General features: G+C 44.9%; 2 protein-coding genes across 6 annotated transcripts in view; one reads left to right on the top strand and one right to left on the bottom strand.

The window, feature by feature from the left end:
- Positions 1–9381, bottom strand: part of PIKFYVE (phosphoinositide kinase, FYVE-type zinc finger containing) — a gene marked incomplete at its 3' end in the record, with an annotated part of 64089 nt that extends 54708 nt beyond the window's left edge. Inside the window, exons 1-3 of one of the 5 annotated variants that reach the window (XM_083865405.1) lie at positions 9359–9381; positions 6094–6275; positions 4429–4608 (exon numbers count right to left, since the gene is read on the bottom strand). In XM_083865405.1, the coding sequence (XP_083721531.1) occupies positions 4429–4608; positions 6094–6265 (352 nt within the window). In that variant the 5' untranslated portion in view covers positions 6266–6275; positions 9359–9381. Of the gene's footprint in view, positions 1–4428; positions 4609–6093; positions 6276–8283; positions 8551–8805; positions 8865–9269; positions 9311–9358 lie in introns of those variants that run through there. The other 4 variants (XM_083865409.1, XM_083865404.1, XM_083865403.1 and 1 more) reach the window with 4 other exon arrangements.
- A 259-nt stretch (positions 9382–9640) lies between these two features.
- Positions 9641–25115, top strand: IDH1 (isocitrate dehydrogenase (NADP(+)) 1). The gene is made up of 9 exons (XM_083865414.1): positions 9641–9752; positions 12557–12684; positions 14165–14456; positions 16268–16373; positions 18417–18594; positions 18990–19141; positions 20214–20354; positions 22455–22617; positions 23124–25115. Exons 2-9 carry the CDS (start codon positions 12563–12565, stop codon positions 23215–23217), a joined length of 1248 nt encoding a protein of 415 aa, XP_083721540.1. The 5' UTR covers positions 9641–9752; positions 12557–12562; the 3' UTR covers positions 23218–25115.
- Positions 25116–26400: the final 1285 nt, after the last annotated feature.

Here is a 26400-nt window from a genome sequence, read left to right as displayed (position 1 = left end):
CTAGCACAGGAAGAACAGACATGGCTGCTCTCTGTTTACTGCCCGAGCTATCCCTGGTGTCAGCAGCAATGCTGACAGCTCTGCCTGGAGCCTGTTAACTGTTGCTGTGCAGTAACAGCTAGGCTGCTGCTTCGTGTGCAGCAGACCAAAACCCTGCCTGCAATGTGACTAAAACCGTGGGATTCCAGGCCTCCTCCTCAGCTTCTCAGGAGTTATTTTTAGTCAATCAGCTCACACTTTGCTGCTATGTACAACAAAGAATGCACAACATTTTCCTTTTTAAGAAAAGAAAGCCATTTCTGTAATTAGCCACTTGCAATTGATTTCTTTTTCAAAATCAAACAGACTTTTGGGCAGTACAAATTTCAGTATTTTAGGGTGATTAAAGGGACTTTCATATTTCAAGAAGACATTGATAATACCAGAGAAACCTCTGGCTCCTCCTTAATTCTGTCACAAGATCTATACTGCATTTACTTCCTGGTACTTCCTCTGAATTCAAGAGTATCTTCTTTCCAGGAATGTTGCTTCCAATTCAAAGAATTATCAGATCTACTGCCTAACTAGCAATAAATCTTGTCAGGCAAGTGACTTCCGAAAAACAAACATACACAACGCTGAGGAAATGCCACAGGGAACTCCACACTGGTGCTTGTTAGTTAAAAACCCTTTTCTCTGTTCCATAAAAAAATGTCAGAAGGATGTCACCTACGTAAGCAAAAATGTGCCATCAGCAGTAGCAACTCCTGGCCAACCTGTTTATATTAGAGAAACTGACTGATACTCAGATTAAAATTCAGCTGGTTCTTTTCCTTCTCAGTCATGAGATTTCTCCCTTTCTGAGGAAAAACACACTGTATAGCAAGAAAATAAGAAGTTATCATTCCTGCTGAAAAGGAAACACTGTCTAAAACACTATCCTTCAAAAAGAATTCCCATGTATCAATCCCCTGATCCAAACTTCATTATTGTAAGTTAAAAATTAACTCCTACAGCTATAAGAATGATGTTAACTTATTTCAACAGTAAATATCATCCTTCCCATATGTATTTATGGTTGCTGATCCTTGGTAAAACCTAGGAAAAAAACCCTCTGAGTTACATAAATATGTCTTTACAGAGTTTCATGACTGTATAGTATTCATTTTACAGTGAAAGATAAGGCAAAAACTCCACAAGAACGATTTTGTTGCAACCTAGAGCTTCAGCTTATAGGAGAGCTGATCATATACTAACACAAGACATAGAGATTCACAGTTTCAACAATACAAAAATACTCCTGCCAGAGATGTCACAGTTTTGCTTTTACAAAACAACATGAATGGCTTTTTAACTACTTGCTGCCACGACATAAAATTTCATATTCAAGCTTACTACCGCAGTTCAAACATCATGTCTTCCTCAAGTCACTGCCATAAAAAGTACTGCCAAGAAAAGCAGGAAAAGTGTCCTTAACTTCATTTTATAACATGCATTTTCATGTTCCAAAATGTTTTTGATTAGAAAAGATGCTCTGGTAATAACTCATGCTCCGCAATGGCTTCCAGTAACTAGCACATGCTTTCCTCAGGCCTTCTTCCCCTTATACTATCACTGGCCATTCCTTATTCCTGCTAAGCTCCTTTGCCATTCCCTATTACTGCCACTCTGCTACAATTGTCTAGCGTTAACAGCATTATCCTGTGTGACAAGGTAGCAAGCAAGAATTGCTTTTACTACCCATGCTCCCTCTGCAGCAGTCAGCATTTACAGTTCTCCTTAAACAGGATTTGCAAGCTGTGATATTATCTCAGTGACAATAGTCTCATTGTTGGACTATTTTGGTTTAATCCAGCACCTTGACAGCCCTCATGTAACAGCACAGCACTCACAGTCCAACACAACCAGCCGGGCCCACGGTCCCTCAGCAGTGACACCAGCTCTGCAGCCCCTGCTCCAGCACACAATGACACAACAGACTACCCAAGAGAGAGGCCATACAAGCCATTGCAGAGTCTCAGCACTGGTTCTTCAGCCACACAACCCTCAGAGCGTTTCTGACATAAGTCAGGCATCCAATAGCTCCCCCTATTTTCACAAAAGCCAGTATGGAACTATTGTAGTGGGTTTTGTGTAAGCAGTCCTGAAAGGAAGCACAGAACTGAAACCCTACATAACTGCTGCCAGACGGTGTCCTACAGAAGCCACCATCCTTCCATGTTGTTCTGCACTTGTAGTTGTCAGGCAGCACAGTCCCTGGGCAATGAAAAGATCTGCTGCACAGACACTACAAGTTAAAGCACAGATGAGTGGTGAGGGTCAGCATCCCCAGGAGCTGTTTAATTTCATCACTATTTAGAGGCATTGGCAGCAGCCTTTTATTTATTTATTCCTTTCAGTTTGCTTAACTTGATACATTATTTAAGATCAAGCAGGCTAGAGAGACCTTTGTGAAGTGCTTATATGTTTTCCTGCCTACACTTACCCACATTATGAAGTATCTAAGTAATGGCAATGCCTAGAGAGATATTTACAGGCCTGCAGACACAGCGCTACCAGCAAACTTAACTCAATTAGACACCTCACTGTCACTGAAGTCAGTAGGTGACCCAACCTACCAATCTAGACATTTATAAAAATCCCACCACTTATTTTACTACTTTTCACTATTTAGATATGACAATAATTCCTAAGATTATTTATGCAGGTCAGCATCAGCTGCAATAGCAGAAATAAAATTCTCCATTACACAAAGAAAATCCTCAACGATCTAATTATTCAGACCTTTTAAGGTAAAAAAAGGAAAGAACAATAATTTTCTAAAGTTTGCCTCAAAAAAAACTCAACACATGATTTTTAGAGAAGAAAAACGCAAGTATTTTTCCTCCTCTTCAAATAAAGTGAGCTGGCCTAAAAAACTCCCCCAAATCTTCTCACCCATCCAGTACACTTTTACATGTGTTACACAGAGCTCATGTTTGTTACAGCAGCAAGGTTGTTTGGGGGAAAATACTCAACAGCAAATCAGGCCACTTGGCACACAGTACCACAGAAATGTCTCAAAAAAATGAGCAGCAATTCCTGTTTCTTCTAACTTTACTTCTTTACAGGCTAATTTGTCATCACATCTTTCTAAACATACTTGCATCCAAACCCAGAGATATGAACGGAGGTCCTGAAAAGGAGCTGGAATAATACAGAATTCCTCCCACACACCTTAAACTAAATCTTATTTCCTGGATACCTACTCCCAGTAGAAGTCAAACAGCAAGATTATTTCTGCCTTCTGAGTATTGAACAGCAGACCTCACCTGAAGGTTTCTAACATCTTACCCCCAGGCAATTTCCAAGTGATTTACAAGTGATACCAAGAAAAAGTAAATTGGTTTATCAGCTAAGAGCACATGGCTGTTCTTGGGACATTTGAGAAAACTGTTTAAGAAAGAGCCCAAGCAAACAAAACAAAGCCCACAAATTAATTAATTAAACCCCTTAATTGGTTCACTGGAAGAAGCACAACTAAAAGGATCAAACAATACTAGAGGGCAAGGAGGAAGATGATGAACATGTTTAACTAAGCATGCAAATGATTCAGTAAAAATGCTAGTTCTCTGTACTAGACTTTTGCCTGGTTAACAAAACTACATGTCTTTCTAAAACTCCCATACATATTAACAACGTTTAGGATCTGATTTGCTTGCACTAGGTACCACACTCTCAGAAATACTGTCTTGTACAAGATTGTTATCTGGTTTAGCAGTTTCCTCAAGGCTATCACTAATAGCCAACAGTAATCTGTCAGATCTCAAGAGGAACCCCTGCAATCTACTTCCTAGCTCTTCCACATCTTCATAAAGCCATTACACAGTTACACCTTTGAGATCACAACCAATCCACATACCAGCTAAAATACCCAGTACAGAATCAGCCAATAGTTTCAAGATTAGGCAGGACCAGAAAAAAAAAAATCTTAAGCACAACTTCCTATTCAATTCTCCTCAAAACAACTATAAGCAAAACCCTTCATATACAGCTCCCTTGAGGGCAAAAACATCAAATCCATCCAGACTAAGCACTAAAGCCTGAGTTAGCATCTGGATGTTAAGAAACTGGCCTCTCAAAGCAGAAAGCAAAATGTTCAAAGTAGAAATGCTCAGGATCAAAGTTCAGGTGACTTTAAAACACTGGATGTTATTTTGGCAGCCTCTTCTGTTCCAGATTGTTTTCCAATTGAAAGAGCAGAGCCCCAACAAGTTGTCTTGCTGGACCACCAAGGGTGGAGGGTTATGAGGTTAAAGTGCAACCTCACTAACAGAAGCAGTGTAGCCTGATACTAAATTCTGCTATGAATTTAGACACTCAATGAACTTTTGCTCACATCCTTCCACCTCACCCTGAAGCATCCTGGCTGGTACAACATTGCCTTAGAGAACAAAGAGCTGAAATTACCCAGAGTTGCAGAAGATCTTCTTTGCAGCTCACCAGTCAGTGGTTTTTTGTAAGGAATTGGTGATCTCAGAGACTGAGCCCTCGTGGGATGCTGAGGACTGGACCAGCCACCACTCAATGCTTGTGGATCACTCTGTCCTGCCTCTGCTCTCTCTGCCGGGGATGAAAGCCTGCCATCATCTAGAGATGACAAAAAGCAAGAAAACACCTGTTCAGACATGATAAAGAAAGCCAGTAGTGCACGCAAAGCTAAGTAAAAAAAAAAACTCTCACAAATAGCTCTTTTGGATCATGATTAAACAAAACCAAACAAATGAATTCTTAGTTTTAAAAGTACTATACACATCATAGAAACAGGACAGTAGGCTGTCTTCAAGGCTCAGGCTATTTCAGAAATTGCCTAATGTGAAAAGTGTCAAAAAAAAAAACCCTGGCAGATTATCCTTGAATATGAATGTGAATTATTCTTGCTAAATAGAATAACTACACTTGACTATCAGCTTCTGCCTTGAAAAGAGATTTTCAGTTATTTTACAAGCCAGTACTGAGATCCCAAGAAAGTTACCACAGCCTTTAATTTTCATCAGCAGATCAAGTATAGACAGGTCCTCGTTGATTCCAGTAATACGCACATTTCATGTGTTGTTTCAAGGTTATTTTCCCATTCACTTAACAAAAGACTTTGCTGACTCCAGCTACATTTGTCAGAAAAAAAAAAGCAAAGCCAATATTGACCACACTTTATGCTACTTTCAATAAATTAGCAATGACAGGTGCCATTCTACTATGCAAACTAATAGCAGTCATACCAAGCAATTATTTCTCATTCTGCATAAGAAGAGTCTGAACGGATCAGTTTGCTTATGCAAAAAGCTGTTTGGCTCTTTCCCCCCAGCTCAAACATTGCTGAAGTAAGCTTAGTAGAGCTGGATAATGAATAGACTAAACAAAAGCAGCTGACCAGTGTGCCATCTCCAGTAAAAGGACACATAGATTTTGCACAAAATCCAAGTGCATTAATTCACCACTCTTTGTGGGATCTTTCTTTGAAACCAAAAGGAACTCACACACTTCTTTTAGAGTTTGCCCACTGAGAACATATTTCATGACACATGCAGCACAAAAGACAAAATCAAGTAATACTTTTTCATATACAAAACTTTCACAACACTTCAGACTTCTTGATAGGGAACACCTAAGCCATGCAAATTAAGTGTGGACTTCCTGCTTTATTGCAGCTCAGCTGTCACTCAGCTGCAGGTATGACATGCCCAGGAAGCTGAGGGGTGGATGAAGTCTGAAGTAAGAACTTGCACTGGAAGGACAAGCACACATTTTGCTCATACAGGCAAGCAGAGGGTTACTTCTACTTTCAGCCCAAAAAGAAATCACACAGGCAAAGGAAATTCTGATGTAAAGCTAAGAATCTATACAATACTATCTGCTAACTGGCCCGTCTTTGACTTCCACAGGCAGCCACAGATTTCCAGCTGCTGGCTATCTTCCCTCATAATGAAGCTCCACTATATCACCCAAAAGCAAAATGCAACATCCCTCACAAAAGAACTGACATCAGCCCTTTGACGTTATGCTCCTGTGTTCAGAGGTGTTTTTACAAGCAGCAAACACACACAACCCGTGCCCACACATCCCTCCAGCACTTACCTTTGCTGAAACGGAAGAGATTTACAAAAGAACTGTAAGCTGATTTAAAAGGAGGCTCATCCTGGTCAGGAGTCAGAGGTTTGAAGTGAGTGAGATGAGATGGGCTGCTGGGAGAACGAGGTAGGTCACTGGTAGAGTCCAGTGTCGGAGAACGTTTGTCATCTGCAGCCATTTCAGGTGCCCTGGAAAGAGGTCAGTAACACACATTGCACACGGGCTGGGGAAACAGAACCTCTTCAGTCTTCTGAACAGGAGGTGTCTCATTAGATCCCAGAGCAGACACATTCACCCAGCTGACCACAGGCATCTGCTATTAGCACAGATCTAGAGTGCCAGAGGAGCCCGTGTCCCCTGCCCAGCCACTGACAAGAGAGCAGCATCTCTGCAGAGTGCAATTCAGAGTGCCTAATTAAACATCCAGAGCAACAAAGTAAACAACCACTACACTGACTACACACTCCAGTAGAAGTTCATGAGAACTTCAAGCTTTCAAGTGGAGACTCTGCAGGCATATCACACAGAAGTTTTAACTTTGACAGTTTTTCTCTTAATGTTGGGACTTCTGCAGCCCTTGTAACAAAATTGAAAACAGGCATGCCTGAGCAAGCACAAGGCAGACTTGTTGTTTGGCCAGGCTAACTTCAGAATAAGAAGTAGAATGAACTACAAACAAAACCAGGACTGAAAGATTAATTTCGGTGGGAAACAGTTTCCCTACCCTCTGAATTGCAATACTGGCCCCTGTGCAAGTTACCAGGGAAGCAACTCAAACTTGTTGTCAAATCTAACACCTTTAAACATCATTTTCAGGAGCAGCTCCATTAAGGAAACACAAACAAAAACCCCAAACCATTTTTTGTATTAGGAGAAGCCATACTTGTAAACCCTATTTTCTGCATACCAAAGCTCCCATACAGCCAAGAGTCATACTTTTCCCCAACCCACACTCTTTAAGCTGAGCAGACACCCAGTTTCTTTCACAACACTCACTCAGCCTGCACTTCTAGCCTGCTAGGCTTCATCTGTGTTTAAGGAAGATTTAGCGAAATGTTTGACAGAGCAGAACACAGGGAGCTGATGGAACCTATGAGTGATGGTTGATATTTACCTGTGCCAAGGATCAAAACCCCTTATGAGCCTACTTCCTGCTTAGCAGCTGATACACACTTCTCCACAAAATAACTACTTCCAGTTCCCACAATTGTTCCCAGGAACTTATAGGTATATACTGCTGAGTAGAATATTTTCTTCCCAGTTCCAAGAAGCCATACTAAAAGAAATCTGCCCAGTCCAGAGAAAATCAATGTGATCAGCAAGTGACACTCAAAGTGCTAACAAGCTGCAGGTAGCTCATGTGGCAAGGTTTGACTATTCCTACAAAGAATGCTGACAAGATGGTATCTGCAAGTCATCCACATGACTGCTCAGTGGACTTCTGCTTGTTGCTCTGTACAGTAAGCACCTTCAGCTCAGAGTTTCTTTTGCTATTCACATATCCTCAGGAAAGAAAGCCGAGAGGCATAATTCAAACAGGTGATGCAAATTTACTTAAACACCAGAGTCCATGAAACATTTTCCTTGAAACACACTCTTCAGGTAAATTTGGAATTGTTTCTTCAATCTTAAGGCAACTAATAGTTTGCTTTTTAAATATTGAACATACAACAAGGGTGTACCTTCACACATACTACCACATTAAAATGCCACTATGAAGTCAAAAAGTTTTATAAGAAACTATGTTCATATTTCAGCAACTGACTATAGCCTGGCAAGATAAGAGTTACAAGCAAGTCTCTGAATTCGCATTAAATATATACATATATATACATACATATATATATATATATATATATATATGCGTGTGTGACTATAGAAAAATAAAAACTTCGATTTCACGGGGGAAAAACCCATAATAACTGCGTCTGTCACAGCAATATTAGTCTAATTAAAACTATTCAAAAGAATAGCCTTGTGCCTGGCATTAGCTTCAGAAACACCTGGATTTTCTGTGCTGTACAACACACTAGCTGTGGAACCATGAGCCTTTCTACGCTTCAGTTGTGCCACTGAAAGGAAAATACTCCCCCCATGCCACCGCAAGAAATAATCAGTTCCCTGTATAATACAGGAAACGGGACAGCAAGGTGCAGACATCGGCCACCAAGCAGAACACCAGAGCACACTCCTCACCTACAGTCACGGGCTGCCTGAGCCCACTGGAAGCTGCAGCTTCAGCAAGGACGAACTCATCACTGATAAAACCCGGAGAACGGGGGTGGCTGCAGCCTCCCTCCCCACCCGTCCATCCAGAGCGGCGCCGGACCCTCCTGCGTCCCCTGACCTGACCGCGACTGCCCAGTGCCGGCGGGACACGGCCCCTCCTCACAGACACCACTCCCGGGCCTGGGTAACACCCGGGGGGCAAAAACACCCGCGATCAAATGGAACTGCGTGACACACGCTCCCCTCCCAACCTCCGCGCAGGAGGCGGCCGCTTTGCTCTCCCCTCCGTGAAGGGGCCACCGCCGCCTCCGTCACCCGGGACGGCAGCCCCGGAGATCACCCGCCACGGGACGGGGAGAACGCGGTGGGCAGCGACCCCCGGAGAGCCGCCGCCGGCCGCTACCGGGGGCCGGCCCGGAGAAGGCTCGCGGAGCACGGGGGCGGCAGAGCGGTGCGGGCGGCAGAGCGGCCCCGGCGGGCTGTGCTCACCTGCTGCCCGCGGCTGCGGTGCCGGTGCTGGGGCGGCACCGCCGCTCTTCCTTCCCCGCCCCGCCCGGCCCGGCAGCGCCGCCAGCCCCGACCAACCGCCCGCCGACCGCGCCGCTCCCCGCCCAGGCATCGCCAATCGACGCTCCGCGCACTCTACCCGCGGGCAGCGCCCGGCCCCGCCCCCGGGCCCTTCCCAGCTGCTCTGCCCGGGCGCGGCGTACCCAGAGTGCTGCGTGGGGAGCTGCTGGCAGTGCGGCTCGCCTAGCCGGTGTGTCCCCGGGAAGTCGTAGTACACCGTATTTCATTAATATTCCCTTCTCTTGTATTCCCGCCCCGAGGTTCCTCCCCGGCCACGCTCCCCGCCTCGCCCCAGCCCCAGAGAGGAGCCGGCTCCTGCCCCCGGGGCCGTGGTGTCGACACGCCGCCCCAGCGCCAGCGGACGAGCCCGTGCCCGCTGTGCGTACCGCATCCCTGGGCTGGGCTGCGGCGCTCTCCCTGGGGCACGCCCGAGTCCCCCGGCGCCAGCGGGTTCCCTGTGCCGGCGGGCACTCACTGTGGGGGTGGCGGAGCGCGGAACGGGCGCGGCCCCGGAACGGCAGCCGCGCGGTCCGAGCTCCCGCGGGCCCCTCGCACGGGGGCACCGGCGCGCGAGACCGGGGCGGGGCCCGCCTCCTGGTCCCGCGCCAACCGTGCGCCCCCTGGCGGCCACGCGGGGGGAGGGCCGTGAGCGGCCGGCAGGGGACGGGGCCGGCAGTGGGCGCTGCGGGGGCGGGGGCGCTGCGGGGGCGGGGCCGGCAGGGGGCGGGGCCGGCAGGGGGCGCTCGGGCGGCGGGGCCGGGCGGGGCGGGGGCGCGGCCACATAAAGGGCCCCCCGCACGGCCCGGCCCCGCACCGCGCCCGCAACGCCGCACGGAACGGAACGGCACCGCACGGCACCGGGGCTGCAGGTAAAGGGCATCGCCGCCGCCCCAGCGGGCCGCCGTTCGGCGGCCGTACGGCAAACCCTTTGTCCTTTCTCTCCCGGGCGCGGCGCCCCGCAGCGGGGCCCCGAGGGGCGGGATCGTGTTTAAGGGATCGTGCTTTTTTCCCTCAGTGCGGGCGGGACCCCGCGGCCGCGCCCCGCCCGCCGCCGGTGTCGGTAGGCGCTGACGGTTCTGCCCCGGGATCGCCCTGTCCTGTCCCGTCCCGGGCTGTCCCCTCACGCAGGCCGGGGAGACACCCTCAGTCCGGGGCTCTCCCGCTGGCCGGGGGTGTCCGGGCTCGGGGCCCCGCCTGTCCCCCCCGTCCGCCCGGGGAGCGGCTGCGGTGGGGCCGTGCCGGCCCCGGGATTTCAGCCTCGCCTGCTGCGGCTGCCCGCGGCCCCTGGGCATGTCCCCGCTGTGCGGGATCCGTGCCGCGGGCCGGGCGGCCGAGAGCTCGGGCGGTGCCAGGACCCGCCCCGTGCCCCTGCGGCCGCCGCCTCCCGGGAGATCAGCTGTGCGCCCAGTCACCGACTTGTTGCAATAGTTAATTATTGCCCCTAGGCCCCGAGCCGAGCCCTTCCTGGGGACCGAGAGGGGTTTGGAAATACACAGTTTCTTCTAAGCTGCCTTGGCTGTGTGCCTGGGTTAAGTGTATTTAAAGAAGAGGTGCTGCAGGAGACAGACCCTGCGGATTTTGGCAGTTCGGTATAAAATTAGAGAGGACGAGTGACGGAGCTGAACTCTAGGGAGTGTATGCTGTTCTAGAGGAGCCTCTCTCGGCGTGAGGACTGGTGTGCAGAAGAGGGACGGTACTGCAGGACTGTCCCAGTTCAGAGAGAAACTGGGGACACTGGTTGGCTGCAGAGGGGAATAATTCCAGTACCTGGGCCATGATCACGCAAATACGTTGGATGCTGTCGGAGTCGTTGAAGAAGCTGCTGTTTCCACACATCGGTGGGGATGTATCTCAGTGCAGGCGTGTCTCGCCTCCCTTTGTGTTTTCTGTGTGACAGCAGCATGGAATAGGTCTGGAGCCAAACCTATGGCTATGACTGACATGGTCTGATTTGTGTTTGTCAAGTAGCACCAAACCACAAAACAAGCAGCGTTTTGTGGGTTTGTGCCTGATTCAGACTGTTTCTCAGATTGTGTCAAAAGCAAAAGTGAACTCTCCTGGAGAAGTAATTCTGTGCCTTGGCCATGGACTGTGATACAGACCTTATCTACTTAGATAGTCACAATTGGAAATTGGGGTCGAAATGCTTGCATAAGTAAACTGAGTTCAGAGTGTGATCATGTGAAGTTCAAGTTCTCCTTGAGGACTAGAGAGGCCAAGTATAAACCAAGGTACTGTTTGTGTTAGGGATAGAAGTGCCTGAAGTAGTTTATCTTTTAAACTGAGTCTCAGTCACACAACCTTATATTACCTTTATTTTTTAGGATTTTGTGTTATTTTTTGGATGGGTTTTTGTTGGATGTTTTTTGTGGTAGTTTTATTCTGAGTGGGGGGGTCGTTTGAGGGTTTTGTTTATTTTTTGTTTGGGGAAGTCTTTCTTGGTGGTTTGGATTTTAGGTTTTTTGGTTTTTTGGTGGTTTTTTTTTTTTTTTTTAGTTTTTGCACTTTAAAAGGTTTGGAAAAGCTTGATCCTGTGAGCATAGCTTAGAAAGTTTATGCTCTTCCCAGACTAAAATTAATTAATAGATTGGATTTTGGAAATGCAGCACAAGTAATACAACACAAAACAAAAAAACAAACAAACAAACAAACAAAAATTAACCCTGGGATAATCTCCCAATGTGCTTGTGATGTGGGGCCCTTACTCTGCCAGCTCCACACCTTGGAATAACTTGGTCTATATGAACAGATCCTGTGTGCAGCAGGACCCTCCGTTCTGGATCAAGCCATTCATGGCCCTTGGTCTCTGAGACTGCAACCCCAGGCACAAGGGCTTCCCATCTCACTGTAGTATCCTGGCAGCTGCACACAAGCACAGGACTGCCTGGAAGGAGGAACTTGCCAAGTCATTGCTCTTTCATAATCAGAGCTGAGACTCAAGAAACTGTGGTTGTTGGAAAGCAGGGCGCTGTGTTAGAGCAATTCAGTGCCTTCTGAGGTTTTCTTGACTAAAGAACAAAGTGCAAATAGAAGGGCAGAGTTCAAGGTGGGGTTTTTTTGAGGCCTTGTTCAAAAATATCTTGGGAAACCTCTGTTCCCTACAGCAAACAAATCTGTCCAGTATTTATTTTAACTGTAGAAATAAAGCTTGCCACAAGAAAATACTCTTGATGTGTAGCCCTTGGATTTTTCTACCTGTTTCCTTCCTTCCTGGGGGACAAAGCTAATAAAGAAGCTCACAATATATTAGTCTTAGTAGTTTCAGCAGTATGAGCTGTCACTGTAATCATGCTCATTAGCTCCTAACTTTCAGAAAAAAATAGAGAAACAAGCAACTGGAATAGAACTCATGAAATCTAAAAGTAAAGTGTTCATCTATTTCTGTGGAATTTGGGGGAAGAATTTGGTCGTGTTTTCAAGTTCTTTGATATAACCATAATGAAAGCTTGTGCCCTTAATTATCAAGATATTAACCTTCCTCTTTATATGTATCACATGGATATCCCTAGGAGCTGAGGCTTTAAGAAAAATACTATGTAGCATGAAACTAAAGATAAACTGAGGTTATTTTCAAGACTGTTTGGAGAGATCTTGTATGCTATGTTGTAAAAATGCAGGGTTCATTTATTGGTAGCTTTTAACTTAGGTTGGATTTTTTTTATGTCTATTGCAGTTCAAGATGTCTAAAAAAATCCGTGGAGGCTCCGTTGTGGAGATGCAAGGAGATGAAATGACACGGGTCATCTGGGAACTGATTAAAGAAAAGCTGATTTTTCCTTATGTAGATCTGGATTTGCACAGGTAATGGCTCTGTGACATTCAGCTACTTTGTAGTGCAGTTTGCATGTGTCATTAGGTGTTGATGGATTTTCATGTAGCTCAGGGAGCATACCCTGCAGGGTTCCTCACAGCAGTAACAGTGAGTGCTGAATTGTCAGTATTTTGGCCTGTGTGGTGCCTCTAAGAAAGTCTCTCAGAGACATGGCCTGTATTTTGATCTCCTGTGTCTTGGGCTTTCCAGCACCTGGGCAGTCTGCATGACTCTCTGCAGCCTAAACAATGAGAAACATGGGCTATTTCAGCCACTCCCTGACTTGAAGCACAGTGTCCTGCACCCCTGAGTGGGCTTATGGCTTCATGCCATGCCTGTGTGAAGATCTGCCCAGAGGACAGAAGGGTGTGTGTAGGGCAGACTCTGCCCCGATGGCTGTACGCCTGAGCTCTGCTGTTGACAATGTGAGCTAACAGTTGCAATTACTCCCTGAAGCTAGGCTGTGCTCCTGTACTCCCTTCTGGAAAAAAACAAATACTAGCAGCTGGGTACAGCAAAGGGGACATGCTATCTATAGCATCTGGCCAAGCAGAACAAATAATCTCTTCCTTTTCTGGCCACTGAGCTATAATTATTAGAGAAGTATCTAACTACATTGCTTCTAGCCATGTGGACAGAGGCCTTCAGTGGTATCTGCCATCGTTAAACCCACAAGTCTGACCTCTTCCCCTGCCACTGGAGCCCTTTGTATGCCACCTACATCAGGCTTTCTGCTCACTGGTGTTGGGAACCAGGCAGACAGGAACCCGGCAGCATAATACATGCACACAGTCTGGAGAGCATCCCTTTTCAAAGAGGGTGGGAGGAGGGCAAGCAAACCCCTGGCTGAGGCAGCACAATGGTTAGATTCTTGTACAGCTGGCCAGGCTTCAGGGCTGTCCCATGCTGGGCACCCATTGTTCTCCAAAGGCTATTAAAACAGCGAGTATGGAAATGACCCTCCTCTGATGTTTGAGGGGAATATTGGCAGTTTTGCTGCCAGAGCAGGATTGTGGGCCCATTGTCATAGCAGTTTTTAAGCCTAGTGTAGCTTCATGTGCTCAGTACATGAAGGAAGCCAGAGCCCTCAGCACAAGAGGTTTGAAATAAAGGCTCATATTCACCTGGGGATTTTGCTGCTCCATACAATTAGAATCCTCCGCTGACAGCTGCCATTGTAGGAAGCTCAAAAGACAAGGCAGAGGAGATACTGTCCCATGCTGGCAGCAAACCTCAACCACAAACTGAAGCTCTCCTTTCTCCAGTCTCCTACCAACCTCCACTAACAGGAGAAATGTCACTGTATAAGTCTGTTTTCTTCCAGTCCAGCAGCATTTGCACGGGAAGAGGGATAACTTCAGTTGTGGCAGAATGCTGGAACTAGACTCACATATGAGGTCTAGTTTCTTTCCTGTTGAATGCAAACAAATGTCCTGGGCAGTCCTGACTGTGTTTGTGGGTTTGTTACAGCTATGACTTGGGCATTGAGCATCGTGATGCTACGAATGATAAAGTAACTGTGGAAGCTGCTGAAGCCATAAAGAAATATAACGTTGGCATAAAGTGTGCAACTATCACTCCTGATGAGAAGAGAGTGGAGGAGTTCAAGTTGAAGCAGATGTGGAAGTCTCCCAATGGCACAATTAGGAACATCCTAGGTGGCACTGTCTTCAGAGAGGCAATTATCTGCAAGAACATTCCCCGGCTCGTGTCTGGGTGGGTGAAGCCCATTGTCATCGGCCGTCACGCTTATGGGGATCAGGTGGGTCACTTCAGTGTTCACCCCTCTTTTGGTCTTAACAGGCTTATTCCTGGCTGATATAGAGCTCCAAAGACTTGGAGATCCCTGTGTCCCTGCTCTGTCCCTTGCATTTCACCTGGGAGCACTTCCATGCTAGCACTTTGTTTGTATTGTACCCGGCAATGTGGGAGAGCCTGGTTCATGCCTCTCTTCCTTGAATAGTGTCACTGTGTAAACAGCATTCAGAAGCCTGTGCTTGGATTACATAGGCCTGTACTTAGACACTTAACTCTGCTAAGTTACTATTCTTCACCTCTCTAGAACCCTCCTCTCCACATAAGATATCTTTAGAAAATATCCTTTACTCTGCCCAACTTCTTACTTCGCAGGACTTTTTGGTGTCAAATATTGCTCACAGCAAAAATGGATAAAAGTGAGTGGCTTCTAGAAGTGGGCAAAATTGTCTTCTGTATGGGGGTGTGGTGGGGTTTTTTTGGTTTGTTTGTTGGGTTTTTTTGTTTGTTTGTTTTTGTTTGTTTGTTTTTTGTTTTTTTTTGTTGTTGTTGGTTTTTTTGTTTTTAACTGTGGTCTGCTTCTTTAACTTGCATAGCATACCTGCAGAGTTGCTGTCTGACCTGGGCACATCAGGCTGTGCCCAGAAGTAGAGAAACCTCTTTTGTCAGAGTTCTCCTGACAGTGGTAGTGTAAGGCTGTGGAAAGCCCTGGAATGGTTCTCAGTGTTCTGCCCTTTGGGTAGCCTGGAAGATAAGAATCTGTCATACTGTTCTCCATGGGCAATCACATGCTATGAAGCTACCAAACATGACAAAAGTCTTCTAGAAAAGCCAAGTGCTTAAAGAGCCTGAAAACTAAGGGCAAGTAATTAGATTATCTGGGATAGGAAGGTAAAATAATAAAATTTCAAGGGGAAAATAATTGCAGAAGCCTGACACTAGAAAAGAATGGGATTCAACATCCTTAAAGGTTGTGAACAATTGAGAAGGTCAAAATAATAATAGGAAACAGTGGATTAAAGGGGAGGGATTGAAACCCTGCAGAAGTATGAGATTAAAGTGAAAGGAACATATAAAGGACATAGGAGCGAGACATTAACTTCAGAACAGCTCAGGGAGCAGATTCCCTTGATAGGAGGAAAACTACATGAAAAATAATTACAAATTTCAAGGAAATGTAATCTTAAACAATACTGTTCAGGACAATTGGGAAGATGAGACATCATTTAAATACTTAAAGTTTTTAACTTTAAAGACTCTTACTACAGGCTGGCCTTTCAAATGTCATCTTGTATGACGCATGAGCCCTGTTACTTAAGAGATCAGCAGTTGTAATATGGATGGCTTTTTTGAGTCAGGGAGAGGAGCCTTTCTACTCACCAATCACGCAACAATCAAATACTCTGTACTTTAAAACATCAGTACATCTGCAAAAGCAGATACTCTGCCAATTGATGTGCCCCAAGAATTTGTGAGCTTTTTCCCCTAAAGGGGAAGATGGCTTCTGGAACAAGCAGACTTTTGACTATTTAAAGACACAGTTAGTGGCGCTCTTGGCAGTGCTGGTTTAACTGTTGGATGTGATGATCTAAAGAGTCTTTTTCAACCTAAGTGGTTCCATGATTCTTGTCTTTCTAATCTCTAGTAAAATAATCCAAGGACAATATGGCTGAATAAAAAGTCTACTTAATGGGGTTTTTGGTACAACTGTTTTTCTGTAACCTGCCCTCCCAAATGAGGGCTGTCTTTTATGGTTCTCTCTTCCTGAGAAATAAAATCATCATGGCTTTTTTTTTTTTTTTTTTTCCTTCTTAACAGTACAGAGCAACTGATTTTGTGGTACCTGGGCCTGGAAAAGTAGAGATGACCTACACTCCCACAGATGGAGGCAAACCAGTCACATATCTGGTCCATAACTTTGAAAGTAGGTGTTTTCTCTAATTAGTGATTAAAACTGATATTTTGTATTTAATTTAACCTTGAATTATCAGTCCTATCTGTTTGATGGTAAAATAGGACTTGGAAGTAGAGTGGGGGAGAAAGTTTGGGCCTTTTGCCAGGCTGTTTTCAGGCTGTTTTCTCTAGGGGCAGGATTCAGGGAAACATCACACAAGTTATGTCTCTCGTCAAATCATCATTAATCAAAGAGTTCAGAATTTAAAGTCTTAGGGTGATCTGTGTGTGAGTGTGCCATGTTCTGGCTTTAGCTACCAAAAAGTGAAGCCATGTAAACCCCAGCATCCTTGTTTGTGTGCAGTTGGTTTGGCAAACAGGTACCAAGATTGACATATGGCCCTCTTCTGTAATACTTGATTTCTCTGGTGTGCTTGCTCATAAGAACCTACATCTCTTGTTGCATAGCCTTTCATCTGGAGTTCACCTGTTTCACAGCCAGTCCCAGTCTGTTTTCATTTAATAGGTTACTGGTGAGCCTGTGCTGGAGATGTGTGGCCTTCCAGCTGCCAGTCTGATTTGCTGCTCTGCATTGCATCAGCAAGCAGAAAGCAGGGAAGTGCAAAAATGGCAGGTTGCTGCTGTTGCTCTGGGGAGCTGCCCTCCCCACAGATATCAGTTTGGATATATGCTGGCACAACAGCTTAGGGGAAGCCTGTCTTTTTGCTGTACTAATATGTTCAACCTTGACAGTGAATCAAGAGATTTTTAGTAGGCAGTAGGATTGTATGATTGCAATAATGATTTTCTTTAACATGTATGAAAATAGCTGTTTGAATAAAACTTAATAGCTGTCATCCAGCAACCATGAAATCAGGGCCCCTGAGGGCACAGTCTCTGTTGCTGATCACACCCTGAATTGTCCTTGACTCCATAGGGGAAGATACAAGGACAACATGTATTTTTCACTGGTAACAAGAGGAATTCCATTCTCTGCCAATATCAACTTCAAATGACATTGCTATCCTGGCAAGCAGATAAACCTCCTCTGGCTTCCCCTCTTCATTCTGCACGTATGTCCATATAGTAACAGCCATCGGGGGGTAAGGACAAATGGATATTAGGAGAGGTAGTTAAAAACTCTGGGTGTTTCCAGAGCAAAGATCCCTGATATTGGTACTGTACAAAAACGACAGAGATGGTGGTACATGGTATCTACTTTTCCCTAGAAACACAGTTGTGCTCTGAAAATGACAAAGCTTTCTCATGAAGCTCTAGACCCTGCTTTCACCCACAATCATCCTCTTCCAGGATCTGAGTGCTGCTTTCTTATAGGTGATCTGGGCTGCAAGTTCAGCACACTTCCATTTGTGCTTCCAACACATCTACCTTACACAATTTAAGTCATGTGAATGTTGATAGTTCCTCAGAGTTTCTCAGGACTTGCCTGAGCACCCACATGGCTGGCACCTTCTTCCCACAACTTGCTAGAAATGGGCCTGAGCGGGTGGATCAAAGCTGCAGGGTAGGCCACACGTGCTGAAAAATATGCAGGAATTCATGTGGAGTCTTGTTTACCTGAGCTAGGCAAAGCAGTCCTTGACTGCTGGAGTTAGTTCTGAAGGTGCAAAGCCTTTCATGTGTGACCACATCCCTTTCTGGCTTTGACTGAGATCTCATGCTTCAAACTGCTGCCTGCTGCTTTGATAGAAAAAGTTCTACTTAAATGGCCAGTAGGAGTTCAAGTACATGCACTTCTGTCACAGTGTGTTTGAGTACTTAGGCTGGATTAAAACAAAACTTCTTAGATGGATTAGATTAGATTATTAAGATGTACTTACCTGTAAAACAAAACCACCTTCCCATCCATGTGTCACAGAACTACTGGAGCTTTGAGCTGATAGTGCAAAGCAAATCTTCTCCTGAAAGAACCAGCCTTAAATTGAGAACTAGATTAAGACACATGGGGAAAGCACCAGCCTGCCTGCCAGGCAGAGTATGCTATGGGGAGAATAAAATTCTTAAACCAAAACTAAACCTAGTTGATTCCTATCTGTTCTTACTCCACTAACAGGCTGTGGTGGTGTAGCCATGGGAATGTACAACCTTGACCAGTCTATTAAGGATTTTGCCCACAGTTCCTTCCAAATGGCACTGTCTAAAGGCTGGCCCCTCTACATGAGCACCAAGAACACCATTCTGAAGAGATACGACGGCCGCTTCAAAGACATCTTCCAAGAGATCTATGACAGGTAATCAGTTGTGTACTTCCTACTGCAGTGGTGCCTAAGTCTGCAGCAGGAACATCCTCTCCAGCCTTGTGAGTTGCTTTTTCAGACACTCAGCAACACTTTAAGAGCACAGGGGCTGCCATCTCTGTCACAGTCTCCCTTCTCCTGCAAGGCACAATACTCAATGTGGAAAGCTCTGCTAAATGTGGCTGTGGTGTCCATCTCTTCTAATAAAGTCACAGATTCTCTGTGGGTGGCTCTCACTCTGAAGCAGCCTCGCTATAGCCCAGCAAAGCAGACAAGGGAAAAAAAGAGTAAAGAGAATGCAGGGGATTTTTGGTTTCTAGTCACTTCTCTATGTACAAACTGTGCAATCCCTGTTTATATGACAAGGTGTTTTGGTTTTTGTTTTCTAGAGAATACAAGTCCGAGTTTGAAGCCAAAAAGATCTGGTATGAGCACAGGCTCATTGATGACATGGTTGCTCAGGCCCTGAAATCTGAAGGAGGCTTTGTCTGGGCCTGCAAGAACTACGATGGGGATGTGCAGTCTGACTCTGTTGCACAAGGTATGAGGTGATTCCTGTGCCGCATTGAAGCAGGCTTAGTAATAGTCTCTTGTGTCCTTCTGTCACATCTTATGGAATGGCCCAGGAGGTGGTGTTGGGTCTCAAACTTGTATTTCAAACCTGTTACTAGTCATGGAGGTATCAGGCAGTCAAAAGATTGTGATTTTGCTTTTATAAGAAAATCTATTGAATGTAGACTCTGTAGTTGTATTTATTTATAGGAGAGAAGTTCCTACCACCATGATGACTGGTCAGCTTTCTATTCTAATGGACAGTATTTAGACAGCTGGTTCTCTGTCACTGTCAGCTTCAGTTAATCCAACTGCTGCTGAGTGTGATGGCAGGTGCTCTGCAGATAAGTAATAAAACCTTCAGGACCTAAAGCTACCTGTCAGGTGTAGAGAGAGAGATTGATATGTCTAACTTTACATATCTGTAATGCTTGATCAAAATCCTATATAACCAAGGTGCCCAGTGCCAAAACAAATATGGATTCAGAATTCCACAGGATGAGATGTGTGGCTTTGTTATACACGCTTTCTGAAGTAAAGCCACTAAACTGCCTCCCACAGAATAAGGAAGTGTGTTGGTCTGCTAAACAAAGCAGCTTTAAAAGATGCAGATCTCTGAAACTTACAGGGTTAGAAGTGGTGTGAATGTCCAATTTCAGAAGTTGCCAGTTCCTCTCATAAGAGCAGATGCTCTTGATAAGAAGTTGGTTTGTTTCCTGTCACCCTGTGTGAAAGACAAGCAGCCCAGCATTTGCTGCTCTCTTACTATACCTTTTGAGTAGAAATCTGTCCAGCAAATTAGGTGAGAAAACTAATTTTCTTGAAATGGTGCACAGTGTCTGTCTATCTCATTGTTCAGCAGGACTTCATTTTGAGATGAACTGTTATTTTGATGTGTAGGGACTTGCCAGTTAGTTGCAGAAGCATTGCTGCAGCTCTGCTGTTCAGGGATTTTCACATCAGTGAGAAGATGTAGGAGGATTGTAGGATGGGGAGATTAAGGGGAATTTGAGGGAGCTGTCCAAAGGAGACACTGAACTTTTGAAACTTGTACTGTGTAGGCTATGGCTCTCTGGGGATGATGACCAGCGTGCTGATCTGCCCCGATGGCAAGACCGTTGAATCAGAAGCTGCTCACGGGACAGTTACTCGTCACTACCGCATGCACCAGAAGGGCCAGGAAACCTCCACTAACCCCATTGGTGAGCTCCTTTTCACTGCCCTTCATCATCTCCACACAGGAAAGAACAAGTTTAGAACATCTGCACTCTTTCTGTAGACAACTGCACCACTGAGTGGTGAAACTTGGAATTCATAATGCATTTTTCTTACAGAGACTGTGGTGACCCTTAAGGGGAAGGGAGTACCTAAGATTCTTAAATGCTCATTGATCAAAAGAAACAACAGAAGTCAGAGGGTCTGCAAACAATCAGAAAATAGATCAGCAAATTACACACATGGCATAGAAATTGCTTTGTTAGTCCCTGACCTATAATATAAGCACACAGCGGTGGGTTTTGGATAAAGGGGCAGGGTGAAAGGGAAGAGAGGAATTAAAGAGGGAAAGATGAATTAAAGAAAGTAAGAAAGGAAAAGAGAAAAAAAATAGAGAACTCAAGGAAGAAAAGGAGGAGAAAAGAGACAAAAAGAGATCACCAGTCCTGGTTACAGAATTGGTCCAGCTGAGGAGATGCCAGTTCTGGTTTCAGTGCTGATCCAGCTGGTAAGTAGCAATCCAGCTGCATTGGTCTGGCTGCTGAGATGTCCAGGGTCTGAGGGCACCACAGTCCATTCTTTCAGGTCTGGCAGTGGGTCAGAGGGCTTTGGGGGTCTTTGGTCTCTATCCCACCCTATACTCCATGCCTACTTCCTGCTGTTCATTCTTGTGCTTGCACTGTACTGTGTTGTGGTTCTTTCTCACAGAAAATGCTCTTCTCTTTCCACCTGGCCCCTCTTTTCTAGTCAAATCTTGTTATTTTTCATGGCATGTGAGTACCAACAGTCCATGGTTGGCTCTACAGCCATCCAGTTATCAGTGTTTGGGACACACACATTAGCTCCTTCTCTTGAGATGGGCTGAGTTGGTCAGAGCATGGTGCTAATAACACCAAGGGTATGGGTTCAATCCCTACATGGACTATTCACATAAAAGTTGGACTCAGTGATCTTTCTTTGTCCCTTGCAACCCAGACTATTCTGTGATTCCATGTGTATCTTCTGGAAATTGCAAGCTCCAAAAGATCTCACTTTGGGCTGCTGTTTAAAGGGTTGTTAGAGAGTAGGGTATGGTATGCATTAGCTCCTTATAATTGAGAGCTTGAGGGATCTCACTTTGGGTCACTGTTTATGGAGTCACAAGAGGGTGGGCTTTAGTCATAGTAATATGCCATCCTGGCTGCAATTCAAGTCAGTAACTTTCTTGAAAGTTCAGTTGTTGTTCCGGTGAGAAAAATACCTTTCCAAGGATGTTCATTAAAAAAAAGGGTGCTTGTTAGACATCACTGGTTCCTGGGTTTCTAATAAGCTTGAGAAGGGCTTAGTTGAGGTGTGGTTTGTCAAGGCCTAATGAGCATTTCTCAGATGACAGTGTGGCCTGAGAGAGGTGAGGGAACACACCCCCACACTCCTCTCATGACTTAAGTCAGCTTCTCTGGGTCTCTACAGACACAGCTGCAGCCTGGAGCATAAAACAGGCTGGAATGGAGTGAGTGTGAGCAATAAGCTAGACCTAACCTAGCCTTTGAGATATGCACTCACTCTTCAGGAAACAATTGGTTTATAGCCACAAGGCCTCAAGGTTTATGTTGGTTGTTTTTTATTTTACTCCTCTTTCTAATAGGCCAGAAGAACCAGCCATACCCCCAAGCCATGTGCACACTCAAAGTGTAAGTGCACTTGGAATGGGACATGAGGGAAAGAATCCTCTAAATTTTCATTGAGACCAGAGCATGATGTAGTGTTAGGGAAAGGCTATGTCACAATATTCTCTGTAACTACAGAGTCCTACCACCTGTCATTCTGTCTGACTTGGGCAGGAGGAAAATAAAATGACATGCATAGAGAGATTAATGGAGGCACTGAGTATTTTCTGAGGTCTGCTTTGCTTTTTTTTAAGGATTCACAAAAGGCCAAGGATACCTAGATGAAGTTAAGTGTTCTTTCCCATACCAGTTTTTCTATTTTTTTCCAATCTGCTTTTCATTTTATTGGTATTTAAAAGTCCAGTTATTATTCTACGTGATGATGTAGAGCAACTTTCTGGAGGTTCTAGATGGATAGAATAACCCAGTGTTCTCTCTCAGCCTCCATCTTCGCGTGGACAAGAGGCCTGGCTCACAGAGCTAAGCTGGACAACAACCCTAGCCTGGGGAAATTTGCCGTTGCCCTGGAAGAAGTCTGCATTGAGACCATTGAATCTGGCTTCATGACAAAGGACCTTGCTGCCTGCATCAAAGGCCTGCCTAAGTAAGTGTATGAAATAACCAGCTATGCCTAGAGGAGGCTGTTTTACATGGTGGTTCTGAACAGCATTTGCTGGAATGTTATTTTTAGTATGGTAAAGAACAGGAGTCTGTCTCACAGGACTCACATGTACCCAGTGCTGTACAAACAGAACATGAGACACTCCCTGCCCCAAGCAGCTGAGTCCAGATTGCTCTCTCCCTGCTATTGCACCAAATGAATGGGAGAAAAAAGTAAAGAAGGAACTGGAAAGATTTATATTTTTTTATGATAGTCTAGCTATGCTGGCCAGATCCTAATAAATGAAGAAGACCTACGTAACTGTAAAATATCACCTGGCCTCCTCTTTCCAGTGTCTTTTGTCAAAAAAACCCCCAGCCTGATGAGGAGGAGAGAACTGTTACGGTTTTAGAGGAAAAATATAGAGTTCTTTGAACAGTCTTGCCCTGCTTTGGTTGTTTGAAAGTCTGTGCAACTAATATCTGTCTTGTTTTGTTTTCCCCTGCCAGTGTCACACGCTCTGATTACCTGAACACCTTTGAGTTCATGGACAAGCTCGCTGAAAACTTGAAGCAGAAGCTGGCCTCTGTGCCCAAGGCCTAAGGCATGGGTTCTACTCAAGCTCCCCTAACAAAGTGTCTAAAGTGGCACTGTCTCATGCTTTGTTGTGCTTCTTTTAGGCTGTTCTTCAGCTTTGGCCCTCTGGTATTACCACACTGGCAGATACTTCCTATCAGAATCATCTCTTTGCCCAGTTACTCGTTTTTATCTTGATTTTCTGTCTGATGCTCTTTCTGCTCACACTTGAGTCCTCTTGCAAAGCACAGGCACTGGAAGTCTTTTTCCTCAAGAAAAGTGAATTTTGTAGACTGGAATCAGCAGAGGGAACTTCATGACTTGAGAAGGTATGAACAGGGGCTTTTAGCAAACTCTTCATACTTTGTATCTCAAAGATAGCTCCCTTCTTAACTTGTTGCATTAACACTTTGGAGACTCTGCAACTGTGCTGGATTCACCTCTTCTGTACTTCCAAAGTCTTGGACTTCATCAGGAGAGTGGGAATGGTGCTCCACACCACAGTCTCTATTATTGCTGTCAAAAGCCTCCTCACACACCTTCTGCCCCATCTCACAGACTTCAGTCTCACTAGAAGATGTTGCAACTTTTGGCTGAAGAAGCTTCTTTGCATTTTGAGCACACTCTTCACCTTGAGATCTGTCAGGACTACTTCCTGCATTGTTTTTAATTGCATTCTTAGCAGTTGTTCTCTCATCAGTTTTAGTTTTTTAATAGGCTCCCTCCAGGGTACAAACATTGACCCACGATTGCTCAATCTTGCTGAATTTTTACAGACATTCTTCACTCCCCCTCAATGTGAAACTATACCAATATATAGATGATACTCTAATTGAAGGAGATTCCCATGGAAAGGTGGGAGAAGCAGCAGCAGTAACGGGAGGCATTACATGAAACAGAAATTGAAATTCTGCCTGAAAAATGTCAAGGACCAAGTAAAGAAATAAAAAATTGGGGTACTTGGTAGATGCAGGCAATGCAATAGTTCCTCCAGACACTCTAAAGGAATTAGAACAAATGCAAGTGCCCCCATCAAAGGAAGAATTATAAGAGCTAATGGGAACTTTAGGATAGTGGAGAAAACTTGTACCTGGCTTTTCTGTCATTGCTCGTGTAAGTGGCTCTGTATCGTGCTTTGTTGTTTAACATTACAAACACTAGATAAAAATTAACAGACACTTTCTAAACTTTTAGAAAATCATGTTTTCTAAAGCCCTTTGAGCTGCTGGGCTAAAGCCTACCTTTGCTAAGCAGATGAATTTCATAAAAGTATAGTATGGGTCTGGATTCCTAACTTTGTTCACAGCAGACCTGAGGTTTTTCTCTCTGACTTTGATCTATGTTTATCTCTTCCCCTCAGTCTGAAGGCCAGTTTGTCACAGCTCTGGTCAAACCAGCAGCAACCTCCTAAGGTCCAGCAGCCCTTAGGAATGAACTCCGTCCTCTCTGCAGTACTTCCCAGTGAGTGTGAGCTCAGAGGGCTCTGCCAGCTCTACCACAGCCCTCCTGAATTTATCTTGTAGTGCCAACCAGAGCACAGGATCCTCATACCAAGGGATTGGTTCCATTGCTACAGTTGGGACTGTAGCATTTGAGTAGCACTTAGTAAATGCTGGAAACAAGCCTTATAGGCTAATAGCCTACCAAAGCCATGCTGCAGTGTCTAAATGCAGACCATGCATTTAGTTATGCTCCTTCTGACTGGATGTGAAGCATAGGAACTGTTAACCTCTTCCCTCACCTCACAATTCATAAAGGTGCAAACTTTTCTCCAATTGTCTGGGCTACTATTTACCCTTGTTGTCTTACAGCAAGTCATGTCATGACTGTGAAAACTTATTCCATCCATGGTTGTGTGTTGGGTTTTTTTTTTTTTTTTAAGGAATATTTTTAATTCAGATTAAAATAAAAGCCAACTAACATTCTTTGTGTCTCCTTCCTTTGTGTGATTAGCAGATATGGAGAAACTGCCTCAGGGAGAGACTCCAGTAGCTTTCAGCACAGTCCAGTACATGCTGGGATGGACTGTTGGAATGTGATATAAACACAAAGTATTTCCCTTCTCAGAATAGTTTTAATTTGTTCTGGCCCAGGCAGAGCTGTCATGTGTAGTGTCATAATAAGCATCAGGTAATGTACAAGAATTCAAAGAACCACATGCATTGAAACTTTATTAGGGGAGTAATACAAACTGATACATCATCACACAACAAAACAGAAACTGGTTACACATGAACAAACTCTCCCTCTCCAGATGACTGCTATAGATGGTGATTAGGATAGAGATACCAACGTTAGACTAAAGGAGCTAGTTTTACCATGTGTTTGAAGCACAGCTCTGTAACTCCTAGCAGCTGTCTTTGTACCTTCACTGTGAATGAATACAGTCTCCTATTCTGTTATTAGCACAAGCACATAAATGCAGCTGGAAAAAGTCCCATTTCTGACCTACAGAGGCAATGAAAACAATTACTGGGAACAGTTGGAGATCAGTGTTCCTGCCTGGCTTCTGACACCAGTGGGTCAACACAGGCAGGTTCTAATACAACAGCACCTATAACGAATTCCCTGTTATTCACTAGCTCCTACTGTCTGCCAGAGTTACACAGTGCCAGAGAAAGCTTGGTAACTTCCAGAAAACTGAACAAATAAATAAAGGGGGCATTTTTGAATCTTAGGCTTTTTGTTTCCTAGTTTATTTTAATAACAGTACAGCTTTAAATGTAAGTTTATAGTAGCATTTACCTGACTGCAGATGACACTATTTTCCCTCTAATAATGACACTTCCATCTTCTGGAGTCCTCTGACTACAGAGAGTACAGCAAGACCCAGCCTATCCTCATGAACTGATGGATGTTGCTGAGGTGCTAAGGAGAAGCAGTAAGTATGGTCAGAAGAAAAGAGCAGCCCTCTCCCTGCTCTGTCACAAAGAGGGAACACTTTTCCTGCTTCCAAACAGACACATTTCCTTCCCTTTTACTACCAGTCTGGTGCCTTCTTTTCCCCACCACTGTCTCAAACATTTAGAATCAATAACCTTCAAAGTTGCACCAGTAGACCCTAAGAAAAGCTAGTGCTTGAAGCCAGTGGGTGCTCAGTCTACAATGGAAGAGTACAGGATTTCCTGAAACACAACTGACCCCAGCTGGAGTACTGTTGTCCAGCTCTGTGATTTTCAGCTTACGAAGAATATGGACCTGTTGGAGCAA

Source organism: Zosterops lateralis (genome assembly GCF_965231275.1).
Source record: "Zosterops lateralis genome assembly, chromosome: 7".
Lineage (NCBI taxonomy): Eukaryota > Metazoa > Chordata > Aves > Passeriformes > Zosteropidae > Zosterops > Zosterops lateralis.
Note: the sequence above shows the minus strand (reverse complement) of the source record. Positions and strands in the feature narration are given on the sequence as shown.

What these genes read in the sequence shown, in the direction of transcription:
- IDH1 (XM_083865414.1), top strand. Translation starts at nt 12,563, where the DNA reads ATGTCTAAAAAAATCCGTGGAGGCTCCGTTGTGGAGATGCAAGGAGAT. An exon ending in TTCCAAGAGATCTATGACAG is followed by an intron (nt 18,595 to 18,989) that starts GTAATCAGTTGT and finishes TTTGTTTTCTAG; the next exon opens with AGAATACAAGTCCGAGTTTG. An exon ending in TGCATCAAAGGCCTGCCTAA is followed by an intron (nt 22,618 to 23,123) that starts GTAAGTGTATGA and finishes TTCCCCTGCCAG; the next exon opens with TGTCACACGCTCTGATTACC.